The 16,863-nt window shown below is 42.3% G+C and overlaps 1 protein-coding gene across 2 annotated transcripts in view; it reads left to right on the top strand.

Annotated features, from left to right (window-relative positions):
- Positions 1-16,863, top strand: part of PHF14 (PHD finger protein 14) — a 295,920-nt gene that overhangs the window by 83,105 nt on the left and 195,952 nt on the right. For both annotated transcript variants that reach the window (XM_077808040.1, XM_077808041.1), the window contains exons 8-13: positions 148-294; positions 4,618-4,888; positions 6,675-6,781; positions 8,279-8,374; positions 10,967-11,070; positions 12,329-12,460. In XM_077808040.1, the coding sequence (XP_077664166.1) occupies positions 148-294; positions 4,618-4,888; positions 6,675-6,781; positions 8,279-8,374; positions 10,967-11,070; positions 12,329-12,460 (857 nt within the window). The remainder of the gene's footprint in view (positions 1-147; positions 295-4,617; positions 4,889-6,674; positions 6,782-8,278; positions 8,375-10,966; positions 11,071-12,328; positions 12,461-16,863) is intronic.

Genomic DNA, 16,863 nt, shown 5'->3' with positions numbered 1-16,863 from the left:
TCCCCTATTTTGGCTTGTATTCTTTACCCCTAGCTGTCAATGTTAATTGTGTTATACATGAAATGCTGGCTTTATGTTCTTCTGTATCATTTTTCTAACTAGATTTTCCCCCCCCTTCTTTTCCATCCCTTTTTCTTGCTGAAACAGGACATAGCAGATCCTTTTTTTGCTTATTGTAAACAGCACGCGGACAGGTTAGACAGAAAATGGAAACGGAAGAACTACTTGGCTTTACAGTCTTATTGTAAAATGTCCTTGCAGGAAAGAGAGAAACAGCTCTCACCAGAAGCACAGGTATTGTACCCATGCCAAAGCTGCATGTGCGTTAATCATCAATGTTAAATGAGAAGAGGGGGGAAGAGAGAGGTGGAATTACGGTGGTTGAAAATGAAATTTGGACTACATTGATGGCATATGGTCAATTAATATGGCAGTGAATTATCTTTAGATTGGATTCCCTAAGAGTGAATGACCCCATAATATAATCCTTGAAAAGGTGCACATGCACGCATCTGAATGGAAATAATCCTGATTAGTTTATGTAATTCTCTATGATACCAGGGTAATTTATAATTCTTTTTTAATTCCATAGTTGTATTTATTTTACTTCTAAACTTTATTTCAAGATTCTAAAAAAATAAAAATCAGTCAAAGCAGCCAAGATTTTGGACATTTTGCTATGTATATGTTAGAAGAAAGTTCCGCCTTCTTCCTTAGTTATTACAAGGAGCTATAGCAAAGCCTACGGATAAGGTTGCCTTAACACTTCATAATATAAGACCCCTATTTTCTGTTGCTTGTATGTTTCAGTCCTTTAGGACTGAAATTTTCCATGCTGTGTGTCTGCCTCAGGTTTGTGTGTGTGTGTATGTGCATAGACCATTTCAGTAAAAGTGATTCAGCTATTTCTCAGAATGAGGTTAGGGAAAAAATGTTTTGCCCATGCTAAATTATTTCATTAATTTAATTGAGAAGCTCTAGTGCCTCTGTGGTTTGAAGAAGGGACTTGAACTTTAGCAAGTGAGTTGCCCTGGTGTCAATAGGTTTTTTGCTGGCCTCATGAAAATCCACCGAAATTCAAACATTTATAATCCTGTAAAAAATTTGTTTGCATATACTCAATGGATGATAGTTTTTAAACAAAACACTCAGAAGGGTCCATTTGTACTGGGCATACCCCAGACCTGGGCTAAGTAGGATTTTTCATGCAGTTTCTCCTCCCAGCTGTCAGGGGTTGCTGTGACACCAGAGACAAGAATTGAGAGGAGGGAGACTGACTCTGTGCTTCAAGGTGCTTCTGTGGGGCAGAAAAGTGGCTGAGAGAAACCGTAAGGGGATAAGGATGATGGTGGCAGAGGCAAGCTGTGGATCTACATAATAGTGGCAGAAATGATAGACAAGGGGAAAAAAAGGGGCTCTGTAACCAATGCCTAAATTGTAAAGGTCTTTGCTGTGAATCTCATAGACTGTATGGCCAGAAGGGACCATTATGATCATCTTGTCTGACCTCCTGCACATTGCAGGCCATGGAACCTCACCCATCCACTCCTGTAATAGACCTATAATCTCTGGAGGCCTTACTGACATCCTCAAATCATGATTTAAAGACTTCAAGTTAGAGAGAATCCACTATTTACACTAGTTTAAAACTGCAAATGACCCATGCTGCAGAGGAAGGCCAAAAAACCCCCAAGGTCTCTGCCAATCTGACCGCGGGAAATTCTTTCCTGACCCCAGATATGGCGGTCAGTTGGACCCTGAGCATTTCACCAAGACCCAGCAGCCAGACACCAGGAAAGAATTCCCTGTAGTAACGCAGAGCCCTCCCTGGCCATTGGGGTTATTTGCTACTAGCAGTCACAGATAGGCTATATGAATATACCATTGTAGGCCTGGGTCAAGATTTAAAAAAAATGGGTGCCTAAAATTAGGCTTAATCTTTATTTATGCACCTAAATTAATGGATAAGAGACTGAATGGACTTGAATTAAATGGACTTGAATTAAAGTTCAAGAGAGCTGAGCACCGCCATGTTTAAAAGAAGAGTGAGCATACAGATTGTTCTCATCCCTGTTCCCTAATAGAAATTATGAATGTTTCTTATTTCTGCCATCATTCTGTATTTCCAGTCTCTCTAGATCAGGGGTGGGAAAACTTTTTGGCCCGAGGGCCACATCGGGGTGCGAAACTGTATGGGGGGCCAGGTAGGGAAGGCTGTGCCTCCCCAAACAGCCTGGCCCCTGCCTCCTATCCACCCACTCACACTTCCCGCCCCCTGACTGCCCCCCTCAGAACCATTGATCCATCCAACCCCCCCCTGCTCTTTGTCCCCTGACCGCCCCCTCCCAGGACCCCCTTCCCCAAATGCCCCCCCCCCCCCCCCCGGGAGCGCCCCAGCAGGGAGCTTCTAGCTCCTAGTCCGAGCTGGGCTGGGGAGGGACGGGACTTCCTCTTCCCCTGCATGGCTGCTCTTGGTGGGAGATGAGATCTACCTGTGGATAGCTTCCCCAGCTGTAGGAAGCTCCATGGCTGCACTGCGGCTCTGAAGGTAGCGCAGCCACGGAGCTTCCTGCAGCTGGGGGAGGTACCCACTGCAGCTGGGGGAGGTACCCACATGTGGGTCTGACCTCCCCCACACACCCAGAGCGGCCGTGCAGGGGAAGAGGAAGTCCTGTCCCTCCTCAGCCTGGCCGGGACTAGCAGCCCCTTGTGCAGGCTCTCCTAGCAGCAGAGGGAAGATCAGATCCATCTCCATTTCCGGGAATCTCCCCCAGCTACCCCTCCCCTCTCCTCCTTTCCCCTCTCCTCTCCTCCTTTCCAATAGCTAGATTTCATGGGGGAGGTCTAATTTGATGGCCCTTGGTATGTTTTTCACGGCCGTGAATATGGTAGGGCCCTAACTATTAGTGATATTATTCATATAAAACATTGTTAGTAATAATAATAATTAATAATGCCTAGCTCTTACATAGTACTTTTCATCAGTAGATTTCAAAGCCCTTTACAAAGGAGGCCAGCATCATTAGCTCTGTTTTACAGATGAGGAAACTATGGCACAAAAAGGTTAAGTAATGTCCCAAATCACCCAGCAGGCTAGGAATAGAACCGAGGTCTCTGAAGTTCCAGTCTAATGCTCTAGCCACTGAGTCACGCCACTTTCTCTGCTTTGTGGTTGACCCCTTGTCTCAATTTCCCTTATGGTGAAAACTATGGTGTCTTGTCATCAGTAGGATTTACATTGAGATAGCAGATATGTGTTAGTTATTCCAGAGTAAAAGCACATCTTTTTTTAAACAATGAAGACGAAATCTGTGTCTGGATAGCAGCACAGAGGATTGAGACCTGGGTGAGAGTGACTGAATAGTGGTTCAGCTGGGAAGAAACCTACTCTGTCTCATCTCTGAGACATTGTGGTGCTGCCTAGTCTATGAAAAGCAGCAACTGAGCGGAGGGGAAGGCGGAAAGAAAAAGGAGAGGGCTCAGGTGCCTGTGCCAAATAAAGCATGACCTGCCTACTCAGTCTATCCATTCCAGTTCACTTCTGGTCCTTTGTGCTATGGGCTGGAGAAGAGAGGCTGGATTCAGCCTACAAACCAGATGTTTGACACCCTGCTCCAGATCATGCTGGTCATAAGCTAGTAAACTGAACTGCTGAGTTAACTGGTGTTCCTCAAGTGTAGTATGTATATGCACATGTTTTTGCCTTTCTCTCACATGTAAGGGTATCTCATACCATGTGTTGGGGGAGTTGGATTAATGCTCTGTAGCCTAACTTCCTCTTCATGCAGGCGAGTATACAAACTGTAACTGGTACTTAGCTGGATTCATGCCTGTCATGGTTTTTACGCTCGTGTTATTGTCTGCCACTGCAAAGACTTTCTGCAGGCAGTATTTTCCAATTACATGTAGCAACTTGACCTTCTGGTGTTGGTCTCCCAGATGTCCAAAATATACAGATGCCGTCAGCAATATATACAGTGTGCCTCTAGTGCCTCTGTTGCTTTTGTTTGTGAATTTCCTTAATGTCAGCTAGTGTACTTATCTATAAAGAGGTATGTGTGGGCAGTGCTATAACTGGGAAAGGAGTTCCTATAAAAGAGGCTTATAGACTTGGCATAAGTGTCAGCCAGAAGGTATAGATGGCAGTTATGCTGGCAGTGTACTCACATCTTAATCTGTTTTCTGATACCTAAGCCAAGGGTTTTACCCACTTTGTGAACATAGACAGTTCCATCTACTTATGTTTATTAGATATGCCATCATATTGCCAGAAGACCACTTACGTTAATAGTCTTGTTGAAGGTGGTATTCCCAGAAAGAAAGTTCTGAATATTACTCCATTTGACTTCACAAACCTAAGGTTAAGAAAATATGCTGCCAGTTAACTACAAATGTCAAAGTAAAATCAAATGATATTCATATATGGTTTTGTCTGTTGAGTTATCACATCCTAAAGCATTGAAAAATGCTGGATTAGATTGTGCATTTTTTCTTGTTGAAAGTAGTGCCTAGTGTACGTGTAGTCTAAAGGAAGGTTAAGTTTACTGGCAAAAGTGATTTGGATTCCATTTTACACCATTTTATTCTATTTTGATTTTTCCGGGAATTTGATTGTAGGCCCGAATCAATGCCAGACTGCAGCAGTATCGTGCCAAGGCAGAATTAGCTCGTACCACCAGGCCTCAGGCATGGGTTCCCAGGGAGAAGCTGCCACGACCACTCACTAGCAGTGCTTCAGCCATACGTAAGCTGATGCGCAAAGCTGAATTAATGGGAATTAGTACAGACATCTTTCCCGTGGACACTTCAGATACCAGTTCCAGTGTGGACGGAAGGAGAAAACATAAGCAACCGGCTCTGACTGCTGATTTTGTGAATTATTATCTTGGTAAGGATGAGAATATGAAATTTAAGTTTCTTAAACCGTATAGACGATGCTCCACACCTATTGACTTTGTATTATACAATGTTTTGAAGAAAACATTTGACTAATTATAGAAAGAGAGAGGAGAGGGTTTGGTTAAAGTAACAGAGTATGCTCGGGTGTGTGTATGTGTGTGTGTGTGTGTGTATATATATATATATATATTATTTTTTCTTATCGTTAGAGAAAAAGCTATCATTGCTCATTCAAATGAATGTAGAGTTCACGTAAACACTCAGTATCTTAATATGATAAAGTAAGTTAGTGTGCCTTTTTAAACATATCTCTTTTGTAAACTAAATTACTGCTAACATAAACAGCAGGGAGTATGTTTTTGTTGACAGGCATGGAAGAGTAGATATTTGGCACCTTTTTTGTTTTGTCCTCTTTGAAGTTAGGTGGAAGAGCATCTCTCTCCCCTCTGAACATCCCTAGCAAAATCTTGGGCACTGTGTCTTTAGGTCCTCAGTACTCTGTTTCCACCTTAGAAGGGCATGCTCTTGTGATTGAGATCAGCTGGTTTAACCTGAGATGACCAATCAGTGCACATCATCAAACAGTTATCTCACTCAGACTTTGCTCATGCAGCAAAAGCATGTGGCAGTAGAGCTTGGTGAATAACTGATTTTGTTCAGTTCACTAGGAGATTCAATTTTTTTTAAAAAAGATTTGTTGTGGGTTAACTGAATCTAAAAACTGCAAAAAAAATTAGCAAATTGAAAAAAATCTGTTGTGGGTATTTTTTTAAAGGGATAGATTCGAGGAGGTAGACTTGGTGATGATGCCTTATAATTTTTATCCCAGTGATAAGGGCAGTCACACCAAAGACCCACACCAGTATATTCCCTTAGCCCGTGGCCCGGGTAATATAATGCAATGGGGGAGACTCAAGTTCAGATCCCTGCTCCATATCAGCAGAGAGGGGAGTTAAATCTGCATCTTCCACATCCTGGGTGAGGGCTCTAACCACTTGATTAAAAGTTACAAGGAGGGCTCTGGCAATCACCTCCATTTCACCACTACTTTCTCTGGCCATTTTGAGAATGGCATCCAAGTACTGAAAAGAAAAATGATCCAGAACTACTCACAAATTTGTGTCATATTCAAGAATAGTTTTGGGTTAACCAAAACTGCATTTTTTTGCAAATAAACTATTCATGAAAATTTTTTTTCTCAGGTCTACATGGTGGGAAAGTGCTTGTATTCCAGGTTTCAGAGTAACAGCCGTGTTAGTCTGTATTCACAAAAAGAAAAGGAGTACTTGTGGCACCTTAGAGACTAACCAATTTATTTGAGCATAAGCTTTCGTGAGCTACAGCTCACTTCATTGGATGCATACTGTGGAAACTGCAGAAGACATTATATACACAGAGACCATGAAACAATGGGAGGAGGTATTGTTTCATGGTCTCTGTGTATATAATGTCTTCTGCAGTTTCCACAGTATGCATCTGATGAAGTGAGCTGTACTCACGAAAGCTTATGCTCAAATAAATTGGTTAGTCTCTAAGGTGCCACAAGTACTCCTTTTCTTTTTGCTTGTATTCCATCACTCTCATAGATCATTTAACAAGACAGTGTCCTGTAATTTGATCCCCTCTCTCTCTTTCTCTCTGTAGTAGTAGTTTCACATTTTAAGATTTTTCTAACTTAGTGCTTAAATGTGTAACACTTGTTCCATTTGTTAACAATGTGGGACACTTGAACAAATGCAACTAAAGCTAGAAAGGACTGGATTTTATTTAAACAGAGAGAAATATGCGCATGATTCAGATCCAAGAAAATATGGCTGAACAGAAGAATATTAAGGATAAACTAGAAAATGAGCAAGAAAAACTTCATGTGGAATATAACAAGGTAAGAAAAGCAGTGAATACAACTGTACGAAACATTTGAGAGTTAACTGTTGGAATTTTGCTTTTCAAAGGGAAAACTGCTATTTAGAGGAGGAGTACCAGGATAAAAATGCTACTTAAAATATATCTTACCTTTCCTACTTTTAAATTATCACAACTACAGTGAATTTCTAAAATCTAAGTTGGGCACTGATCCTTCACATAGAGCCTCATTAACAGGCTCCACCTGAGCACAGAGGCCCTTTTGCATGGAACCAACTGAAAGATTTGGGCCTTACTTTTTACCATTTTTGCTGTTTGTGTGCACTTAGTTTGGATAGTGACCCCTGACTTGTCACTCTCAGTGTTTTGTTTTTGGGTAGTTTGACTTTCAGGTTCTCATCTAGTGGTAGTGTCTGGATTTCTAGCAGTGCAGGAATTGTTTACATGAAATAGTAAAACAAAACAAAACAAAACATGAAAACAGTTGCCCATGCTTTTATCAATATCTAAATGTTGAGCCTTTCCAAAAATTTTTTATGAGGAGCAACAGATGATAACATTGGCTCAAAGAAGTGCTGCTATAATGAATGTGTATGAAGCAAGTCATGGTATGTAGAAGAGTTAGTGTTGATTAAAAATTGCCTTATGACTTTTTGAACTGTTTTGAAACTATATTTTTAAGGTCAGGCTTGACAAAGCCCTGGCTGGGATGATTTAGTTGGGGATTGGTCCTGCTTTGAGCAGGGGTTTGGACTAGATGACCTCCTGAGGTCCCTTCCAACCCTGATATTCTATGATTCTATATATATCATATATATATATATGATATTATATATATATAAAAATCCATTAAAATTATTATTTGTGCAGGATAATATACTGATGCTTGCTGAATTCAGCAGGTTAGAATTGATCAAAAGTGGTTTAAACACATGTTTTAAATGCAAACAAATGTTAATACCTGCTTGTTGTATTGTCCAAGAATAACAAGAGAGGAATGGACGAGACAATTAACAAAATTACTAGTATACAGTACTATAGCTGGCAATTACTTTTCAGAATACTGTCTTCTGCTTCAGTGTTCTTTTAATTAACAAAATAAGTGCTTGGTTTTTTAAGAGTGTGTGGTTTTTTTGGTGGTGAAGGAACAAAACTTGATTCCCTGTATAGAAACATTTGTCATAACTTCATAGCTGCAAATAGTATAATACAATTTGTACGATGCATTAGTATACTTTAATTTTGCTTTCTGATTGTGATTGTGGAACCTAATTGTCATGCTGAATTACTTCAGATCCTCTTTTACAAAACAGATGGCTGCCCAACTTTCTTCTTAGTGCTGTTATATGCCTGAATGACTGCACTGATCTCTGATGTATTGACATGACTATTGAGTTTCATTGTGTTTTTAATTATGTAATTTATAAAAGTTATAGGTAAAGAGTTCTCACATAATAGATGCTGAATAACTTCAGTAAATGAACTTTAAAAGAGTTTTTCAATTTTTTATTTTCAGCTGTGTGAGTCCTTGGAAGAGCTACAAAATATGAATGGAAAGCTACGAAATGAAGGGCAAGGAATATGGACTCTACTGGGTAGAATCATTGGGCAGGTTGGCTTTTCATTCCCCCCCCCCTCTTTTGCACCACACAGGTGCACATGATTTTCAGAGAATAGGTTTTTTTATTTTGTATCTGTCACCTTTGCATACTCTGGGGGTTCATGATTTCTGATTAAAATATATCTAAAGCTCTGCAAGCAACCTACTGGGAACCTGTAGCTTAATTTTGTTGTTATAATAGCTATCTTGTTTGCAAAATTCTTTCATTTGCTGTAACTGATTGACCTGTCATTTGTGATAAAGCTAAACCTGAAGCATGAGTTAATCCAACCGTATTCCCCTCCACTTTTTCTTTAGCAGTTATAGGTTTCAAATACTGTAGAATGGTTCCTTGGGTTTGTATTGACTGTTTATGACCATTTTATAAACTGTACATCCCTAAAACCACACATCATTTGCAACAGTGTTTTTTAAATTATGCAGATAAAAAGATGTACCCTTTTTTAGAAATAGTGAGTATATGATATCAGTGATATGGGAATGTTTAATTATTTCTTGATGCTACCAGTGACCATGTTGTCCATTGGAAGGAAGGAGGTACATTTCATGCTTCAATATGCTCATAAATTCATTGAATTAAGATAAAAGGTAAACAGATACACGGATCATGTTCATGATAAATCACTGAAACCCCATATATGTAATATGGCAATGTGTCATTTATCCATCTGTTACGAATTATACCTAATAGGTCACACACACAAACTGTTACGAATTATACCTGATAGGTCACGCACAAGAACTGCTGCGAATTATACCCGATAGGTCACGCACAGTTCGAGTCTAGGCTGAGGCACATGAACAAAGTCCACAGCTGCAGAGTTCGCAAAGATACTAAGTTTATTACGCTCGAGTGTGGTGCCCCCCTGCTAGTCAGGAGGGGACCCCGAATGCAGGTTATACAGAGATTATATACCTTTTAGCAAAGCATGTTGCCCTCGTGCATCGGAAACCTTAGCCAATAGACAAACCCTTCCCTTATCTACCACTTATCCTTGCTAAGTACATTCCCCGTGCTAAACCGTTACTTCAGCTACACAACATGGTCCTAAAGCAATGCACCAGTAGCCTTTCTTATCAGGATGGGAGGCTCACATCAAGGCCAGGAGACAGGGAGTTAGGAATAGACAAAGAACAGAAACCGGGAGTCGAGACAGGCTGGAAACAAGGGGGAGGGTTTTCACAGGAATGCAGTATCTAAGGAACACTCCTTCTGGTGCATGATGTGCTTGCTTTTAGACAATGGTGGGCCCCAAACCAAAATGGAGTCACATATGCTAACTTTTCCTTAACACATCAGAAGAGAACATGAAACTATTTCCAGTCATGTTTTTAAAGAAGATTGAGAACACTTGTTCAGTACATGTGTTCTTTTTCACACTGAAAACTGTATCTGTCAGCATGTAGATGGCTGTGTTTCTGAAATAGTGAGTCATTTCATTGGTCTTTTATATAATATTTCCCATACCCCCCTAAAAGGCTTATATGTGGCAGGCACACAAGGAAGACAGCAGTCTTTTTCAAGATGTAATGTATTGAACATAGACATGCCACACTTATAAAGGTGCTTTTGGGAATTGTGCAGAATAAATATTATAGTGAGTCAGTATTTTAAGAGGATGAGAATAAAAGACATCACCTAATTCTGTGTCAGAGATTTTTGTGTTGACCTTTGGTACTTCTGTGTTTGTATTACTGTACTTAAAATGAAATCTACCCTTGATGTCTGCAGTAATGCTTGTGGTTTAATCATATTGGTTACTCACGCCAAGCTGGCTGAATTTTTTTTTTGCCTACTTGTCTTATACAAAAATCTCTCTTTGTTAGTAGAATGTGGTCTGACTGGAACAAGATTTTGCCTTTTAAAAATAGTTTTTTAAAAACTTCACGAGTGTATTTCCCAGTGCAAACATTAATAAATTTAAAAAAAATAGAAAGTAGAAGTAAAATTCATTTGCACAGCTTGCATGACACTTTTTTCCAGTTGGTTGAACAGATGCAGGCCCACAGGGCCGCCAAGAAATGACTTTGATAGATGGTTGCTGTCTGAGAAGCTTGCATACTGCAGATTAGTAGAAACCCGAAGAGAATCTCGTCTGCTTTGTGGAGAGTTTGGTCCAATAAGATAATTTTTCTAATTAACCTATGGAGCACCAGTATAACAGAGAGGCTGAGGAAAATAAACTGCCTCAATATTCTTTTGTCAAGTATAATGGGTTCTTTCTTTCTTTCTTTCTCTCTGTCTCTCTCTCTCTCTCTCTCTCTCTCTCTCTCGCTCTCAAAAGTTGGCGGGGGGGAAGTTAAAAGCCAGGACTTCAGTGTTTGCATTTTTTTGTTTTAGTTTTACATTGAAAAATGTGACTGTAAGTCTGTGAAAAACAAAATTTGTTTTGAGACAAAATAAATACTGTAGTTGCTCTTTCCTGTAAAGTAGTTTAGAAAGAAGTTTTCCCCCTCATAAAAGTAGTATTGTGCGGTTGACCAAATTTAACTGGCTGTGGAGTGGCAAATGGGCGGGAATGGTATACTTAGATTCTTCCCAAAAAAACTTATGTATAAACTGCATTTGTTCAAATCCTATAGAAATTGAACATTCCAGCAATTTTGCGAGCACCCAAGGAGAGGAAACCAAGTAAAAAGGAAGGAGGAACACAAAAGACGTCTACGCTTCCAGCAGTACTTTATAGGCAAGTAATGCAATCTTGATAGAATAGGCATGATATAGTACGGAGAGTGTTGATAATTATTTATAATTGACGTGTTTATTTACACAAAAATTGAAGAAAATCCCTCCCCCACATCTTACCTACTATTGGCTGCCATTAGAGTTATGTTTATCTCCAAGCTAAGAAGTTGAGTCATTTCTTTATTTTGGCACACACATTGGCAGGGCTTTCTCTGTTAATAGACTACAGTGCTTTAAAGAGAAATGGCTTCTACATCTGAAATATCAGAATCTGTTGCAACTGTAATGTGGAAATTTTAAATCCATGCTATTGTCTTTTGAATTAGGTAGTCTATACTGCTGTGAGGATTTTGGTACAAACAATATTATGTATTCAGAAGTATAGTTTTAAAAATACTTGCCATTTGAGGAAATTTACTCTTCCAGTTGATGGGTCAGCAAGCTTCTTTCTTTCTTTCTTTCTTTCTTTCTTTCTTTCTTTCTTTCTTTCTTTCTTTCTTTCTTTCTTTCTTTCTTTCTTTCTTTCTTTCTTTCTTTTCATTATGTGATAAATAAGTCTCAAAAAGATTAATTTTGTACTGTTAAACTAGAATGCCAATATTGGTACAGGTTTCAGAGTAGCAGCCATGTTAGTCTGTATTTGCAAAAAGAAAAGGAGTACTTGTGGCACCTGAGAGACTAACAAATTTATTTGAGCATTTGTTAGTCTCTAAGGTGCCATAAGTACTCCTTTTCTTTTTGCGAATATTGGTACAGTAGCTCAATTTAAAAAGTGAACTCTGATTTATTCTGTGTTTGTACATTATCCAGCATGATGATACTGCAGTCCTGTCTTTCAATGTTATTTAAATAGATAAATGATTAATAGTAGTAATAATATTCTACTTAGCCACTTTGTGCTGGTATGGTGGTGCCCCCCCGTGTATTGTGTTTTGCACTGGTGCTTGGTAATATCATGGGATATCCTGATTCGAGAATCAGAAGAGTAACTGCAGTTCTACAGCACTTGAATATGAAATTTAAAGAAAATGTTAGAAGATGAGATATCACATAGTTTTAAAAGCTGCTTAGTCATAAACATTTTCAAAAGTAATATGTAGTTAATTTTAAATGAATACTGTGAAAACTGTATGATGTCATTAACATATATTTACATACTTGCACTTTTTATTGTCACTAAAAAATACGGTACTGTATAATATATGCTTTACTATCTCAAATGTAATTTTAATGCTTTTTTTGGCTGCATTTATTCAAAGTTGTGGAATTTGTAAGAAGAACCATGATCAACACCTCCTCTTACTGTGTGATACCTGTAAACTACATTATCATCTTGGGTGTCTGGACCCTCCTCTTACAAGAATGCCAAGGAAGACTAAAAACAGTTATTGGTAAGTAACAGTATTGTTAGTTAGTTATCTTCTGCCATTTCCATGCACTCCAAGTAAAACTTAAATGTGAAAAGGGTTGTAAGTTTTGAGTATTTAGGCATTGCCAAATACTGCTTGAACTAGACTACCTTAATTTCAAGTTTCTTTCCCTAGTCATTATTACTGTTAAAAATTAAGTTATGTGATTAAGGTCTGTCTTTATTCTGGCTTCACTTTCATCACTTATGTTTCCATGGAAGGGTAGGGGAATTGGGTTATGCTCATTTACAATATTGACATTTCACTCAACTTGTCAGGCGAGGCACTATAATCTACATATGTGAATTTTATTTATAGAGATTTGCTAAACTCATGCTCATTGAAGACAGTTCTTGATTGTTAATCTGAAATGTGTATATTTAATAGATAATTCAAGCTAAATAATTCTCTGTTAAAGTACAAATAAGTGATTAGATTATAAGCTTAAATTAAAGTGCAGTTTAAGTACTTGTATTGGGCACTGTGCATTGGAACATCTAGTTGAATTTGTGGGAAAAGTTATTTCTTAAATTAATAAATCTAGTCATTGATAATTTTTCATCACCTGGTCATAAGCTTTGACATCTTTTCTAAATTATGGAGTAACCTCTATTCAATAAATACAGATCTTCTTCGAGTGCTTGTTAATGTCGATTCCAATCAGAGGCGTGCACGCGCAAGTGCACGATGGCTGGAAGATTTTTCCCTTAGCAGTCTCCTTCAGGTCGGCCTGTGCACCCCCTGGAGTCGTGCCCTTATTGCGTCTAATAAATAGCCCTGCCGACCCGCCACCCCTTCAGAGCCCTGCCGACCCGCCACCCCTTCAGTTCCATTTTACCGCCAGTGACGGTGACTGGAACGTCCCTTGGCTCTTGCGCAGCAAGTTTTCTTCATTATTCAGTGTATATAGTTAGTTGTTAGTAGTACCAGTTTAAAGTTTAGTATAGTATAATAGTTGGGGGTTCCCCCCCACTCCGACCCTGGCACCATGGGATGCTGCGGTCCCCAGGATTTAAGAACTGGATTGGCTTGTGCCAAGCGCATGCCTAAGAGTGATCTGCACTCGTCATGTCTTCGGTGCCTGGAGGAGATTCATCAGAAAGATCATTGCAAGATCTGCTGTGAGTTCCGCCCGAGAACATTTAAAGAACGGGAACAGCAGCCTTGCGCCCCCACTCCAACCAGGGCTCGAGAGACCCGACCTGGACGGCGGCGTCCTCGAGACAGAACGCTGTCAGTGACTTCGGCGCCAAGGAAGGACCCAGGGGCGCTCAGCAATGCCATGGTTCCTCACGGGGCCCTTCTGATAGTAGGCACCACTCCCATTTGCTGGTGCCTCAAAAGAAGAAAAAGCCAGATAACCGTTCTCTGGTTAAGCCTCGAGAAGTGCGACCCCAGGCGGGCCACTCCTCGGCGTCTCCTTCTAGGGCTGTGTTGACTCCTATCCAGGGGAGGCAGTCGAGTCCGGCCCCACCTCCATCTCCGGCACCTACACAGCAGCTTCAGCTCCCATCCACACCGGAAGCGTACCATGCCACCAGAGATCTCCTCCACTTGATAGCACCGTTCTCATCAGCCAGGGAGGAACCCTCAGCGCCAACAGAGACCTGTCCTCCAGTGCATTCTAAGGGAAAGCCGGCTATGATGTCGAGGCACTCCCCTTCACCTTGTCTATCGACACCTACACGCTCCGACAGAGAGCCTTCTCACTCCCCGAGCTCTTGCCGTTCAAGACACCAAGGATCGGCTCCTCCGTGGTCTTCAATGTCTGAGACCTCGGAGTAAAAGCCCAACTCCTATCGCTCAAGGAGCAGAAGCCATAGAGCGAGGTCAGGCAGAAACAGAAAGGAGCATCAGGTGTGTCCTCTGCAGTGGCAGAACCCGCCTCAGTGGCCCTTCTGGACTCCCTGGGCTGATCACCAGGGCCAGGGAGAACCCCAGGGCCCACGCTCAGCGACATCTTCAGTCACCTCCACCACTTACATACTGCCTTCCGGTGTGCATCCGCACCCGGTGCCTACGGTCCCGAAGCCTTTTCCTCCAGCACCGTCATAGACTCCAGCACCATGCTTGGCTCCGACTTCAGCATCAGCCTTCACAACGTCAACACACCCATCTCCCACACCTGCACTGTTGATGATGTCGACCTCAATGCAGGCACTTACGGCTCAGGTGCCGATGTTGGCACCGTGCCCCCCCAACCACGGGGGCCCCTGTGAGTGTGCCGATGCAGCTCCCTCCTGTGAGACTGATGCCGACGTTGCATATGACACCTACTGCCCCCTCACCACCTCCTCCAACATTGCCCTGGGAGTCACGTGACCTGTCTGGGGCAGACGGCAGGGAGCTTCCACCACTGGCACACGCTTTCTCCTCCTCATCGCTGGATGAAGCATTGGCAGGGACGTCGATAGCCCCTGCATTAGAGGACAGCAGAGTTTTACAGTAGTTACTCTACAGGGCTGCCCAAGGCTTGGGCATCAAGACTGAGGAGGTGGTTGAGGACACAGATCCCATGGTGGGCATCCTAGCATCCTCGGGGCCCTCACGGGTAGCGTTACCCTTCATAAAGATGGTGGTGGACACCACCAAAACTCTATGGCAGATGCTGGCATCTCTGCCACCCACTACCAAACGCAGTGAGCGCCGGTATTTCATCCCCTCCAGAGGCTTTGAGCATCTCTACTCCCATCCGCCTCCAGACTCATTGGTTGTCGATGTGGCTAACCAGTGGGAGAGACAAGGTTTCCAAGGTCCTTCCCCAAAGAATAGGGATGCTAAACGGCTGGATCTTTTGGGTAGGAAAATCTACTCCACTAGCGGTCTACAACACCATATTGCTAACCAGTAGGCCATTGTGAGCAGGTACTCTTATAACACCTGTGCTTCCATGGCTAAGTTCACTGAGCTCATCCCTTCGGACTCTCAGTCAGAGTTCAGCGCCTTGGTGGAAGAAGGGAAATTAGTCTCCTGTGCTTCACTGCAGGCAGCCTTAGATGCTGCCACAAGAGCCATGGCGACAGAGATGACTATGCAACGGGGGGCCTGGTTGCAAGTCTCAGGGTTACTCTACAAAGTCCAACAAAGGATTCAGGACCTCCTGTTTGAAGGTGAAACTCTGTTTTCAGAGAAGACATACAAATGGCTTCAGAGCCTAAAAGATTCCCGAGCCACCCTCAGATCCTTGGGCTTGCATACCCCCGCCACACAGTGCAGACACTTCTGTCCACAACCTCCTCAGAAGTTCCAACAGCAGAACCGCCAGGACAACTCTAGGAGTAGTACCTGGAGTGGTAGAAGAAAGCAACAACCCTCTGCTAACCAAAGCCGGCCCAAACTGCCCTCTGGCCCTAAACTGGCATTTTGGAGGTGCGCTCGAGGACAGCGCACCAGACCAGAGACTGGATTCGCCCTGCCTTACCTTTTCCTCACGACGATCCCCTTTCTACTGTGCATGGTCCCATATAACTTCCGTCCACTGGATTCTTTGCACGATAGAGTGGGTATAGTCCTTCCAATTCTGTGCCTTCCCGTCCTTCCTCCCCCATTCCCCGTCCCTCTTCAGGGACCTTAGTCAACAGCAAATTCTCATGCAGGAGGTACAATCACTCCTAGCGCTAGGGGTTGTGAAGGAGGTTCCACTGGAGCACAGGAACAAGGGTTTCTATTCCTGCTATTTCCTAATACCAAAGGCCAAGGGTGGCCTAAGGCCTATCCTGGACCTGCGCGGTCTCAACAAGTTTATGAGGAAACTCAGGTTCTGTATAGTTTCCTTGACCTCCATTATCCCTTTATTGGATCCAGCAGACTGGTACACCACCCTCGACTTGAAGGATGCGTATTTTCACATAGCAATAGCGTAAAACCACAGAAAGTACCTCGGGTTTGTGGTCAACGGTTCCCATTACCAATTTACGGTCCTCCCTTTCGGCCTGTCAGCAGCACCTCAAGTCTTCACAAAGTGCATGGTAGTCATCACCACCTTTCTGCAGAAACATCAGGTACAGATTTTCCCTACCTCGACGACTGGCTGATCAAAGGCCGATCCAGGACTCAGGTGGAGGCTCGGGTGGCATTCATCAAAGCCACCTTCGAGAATCTGGACGAGGCGAAATTGACTCTGTCCCCGGTCCAGAGGATAGAGGTCATCAGGGCAATTCTGGACTGAACCCAAGCCAGAGCATTCCTCCCACAGGCGAGATTCCAGACCCTCGACGCCATGATCCAGGGACTCAGGCAGTTCTCCACCACCACCACGAGAAATTGTCTCAAACTGCTCGGCCACATGGCTGCCTGTACATGTGTGGTTCGACACGCCAGACTCAGGCTTTGGCCGCGCCTTTTGTCAGTGTACAGACCCGCCAGGGACAGCTTGGACAGGATCG

Source organism: Eretmochelys imbricata, chromosome 2, assembly GCF_965152235.1.
Source record: "Eretmochelys imbricata isolate rEreImb1 chromosome 2, rEreImb1.hap1, whole genome shotgun sequence".
Lineage (NCBI taxonomy): Eukaryota > Metazoa > Chordata > Testudines > Cheloniidae > Eretmochelys > Eretmochelys imbricata.
The sequence above is the reverse complement of the archived record's forward strand: the minus strand, read 5'-3'. Positions and strand labels throughout refer to the sequence as shown.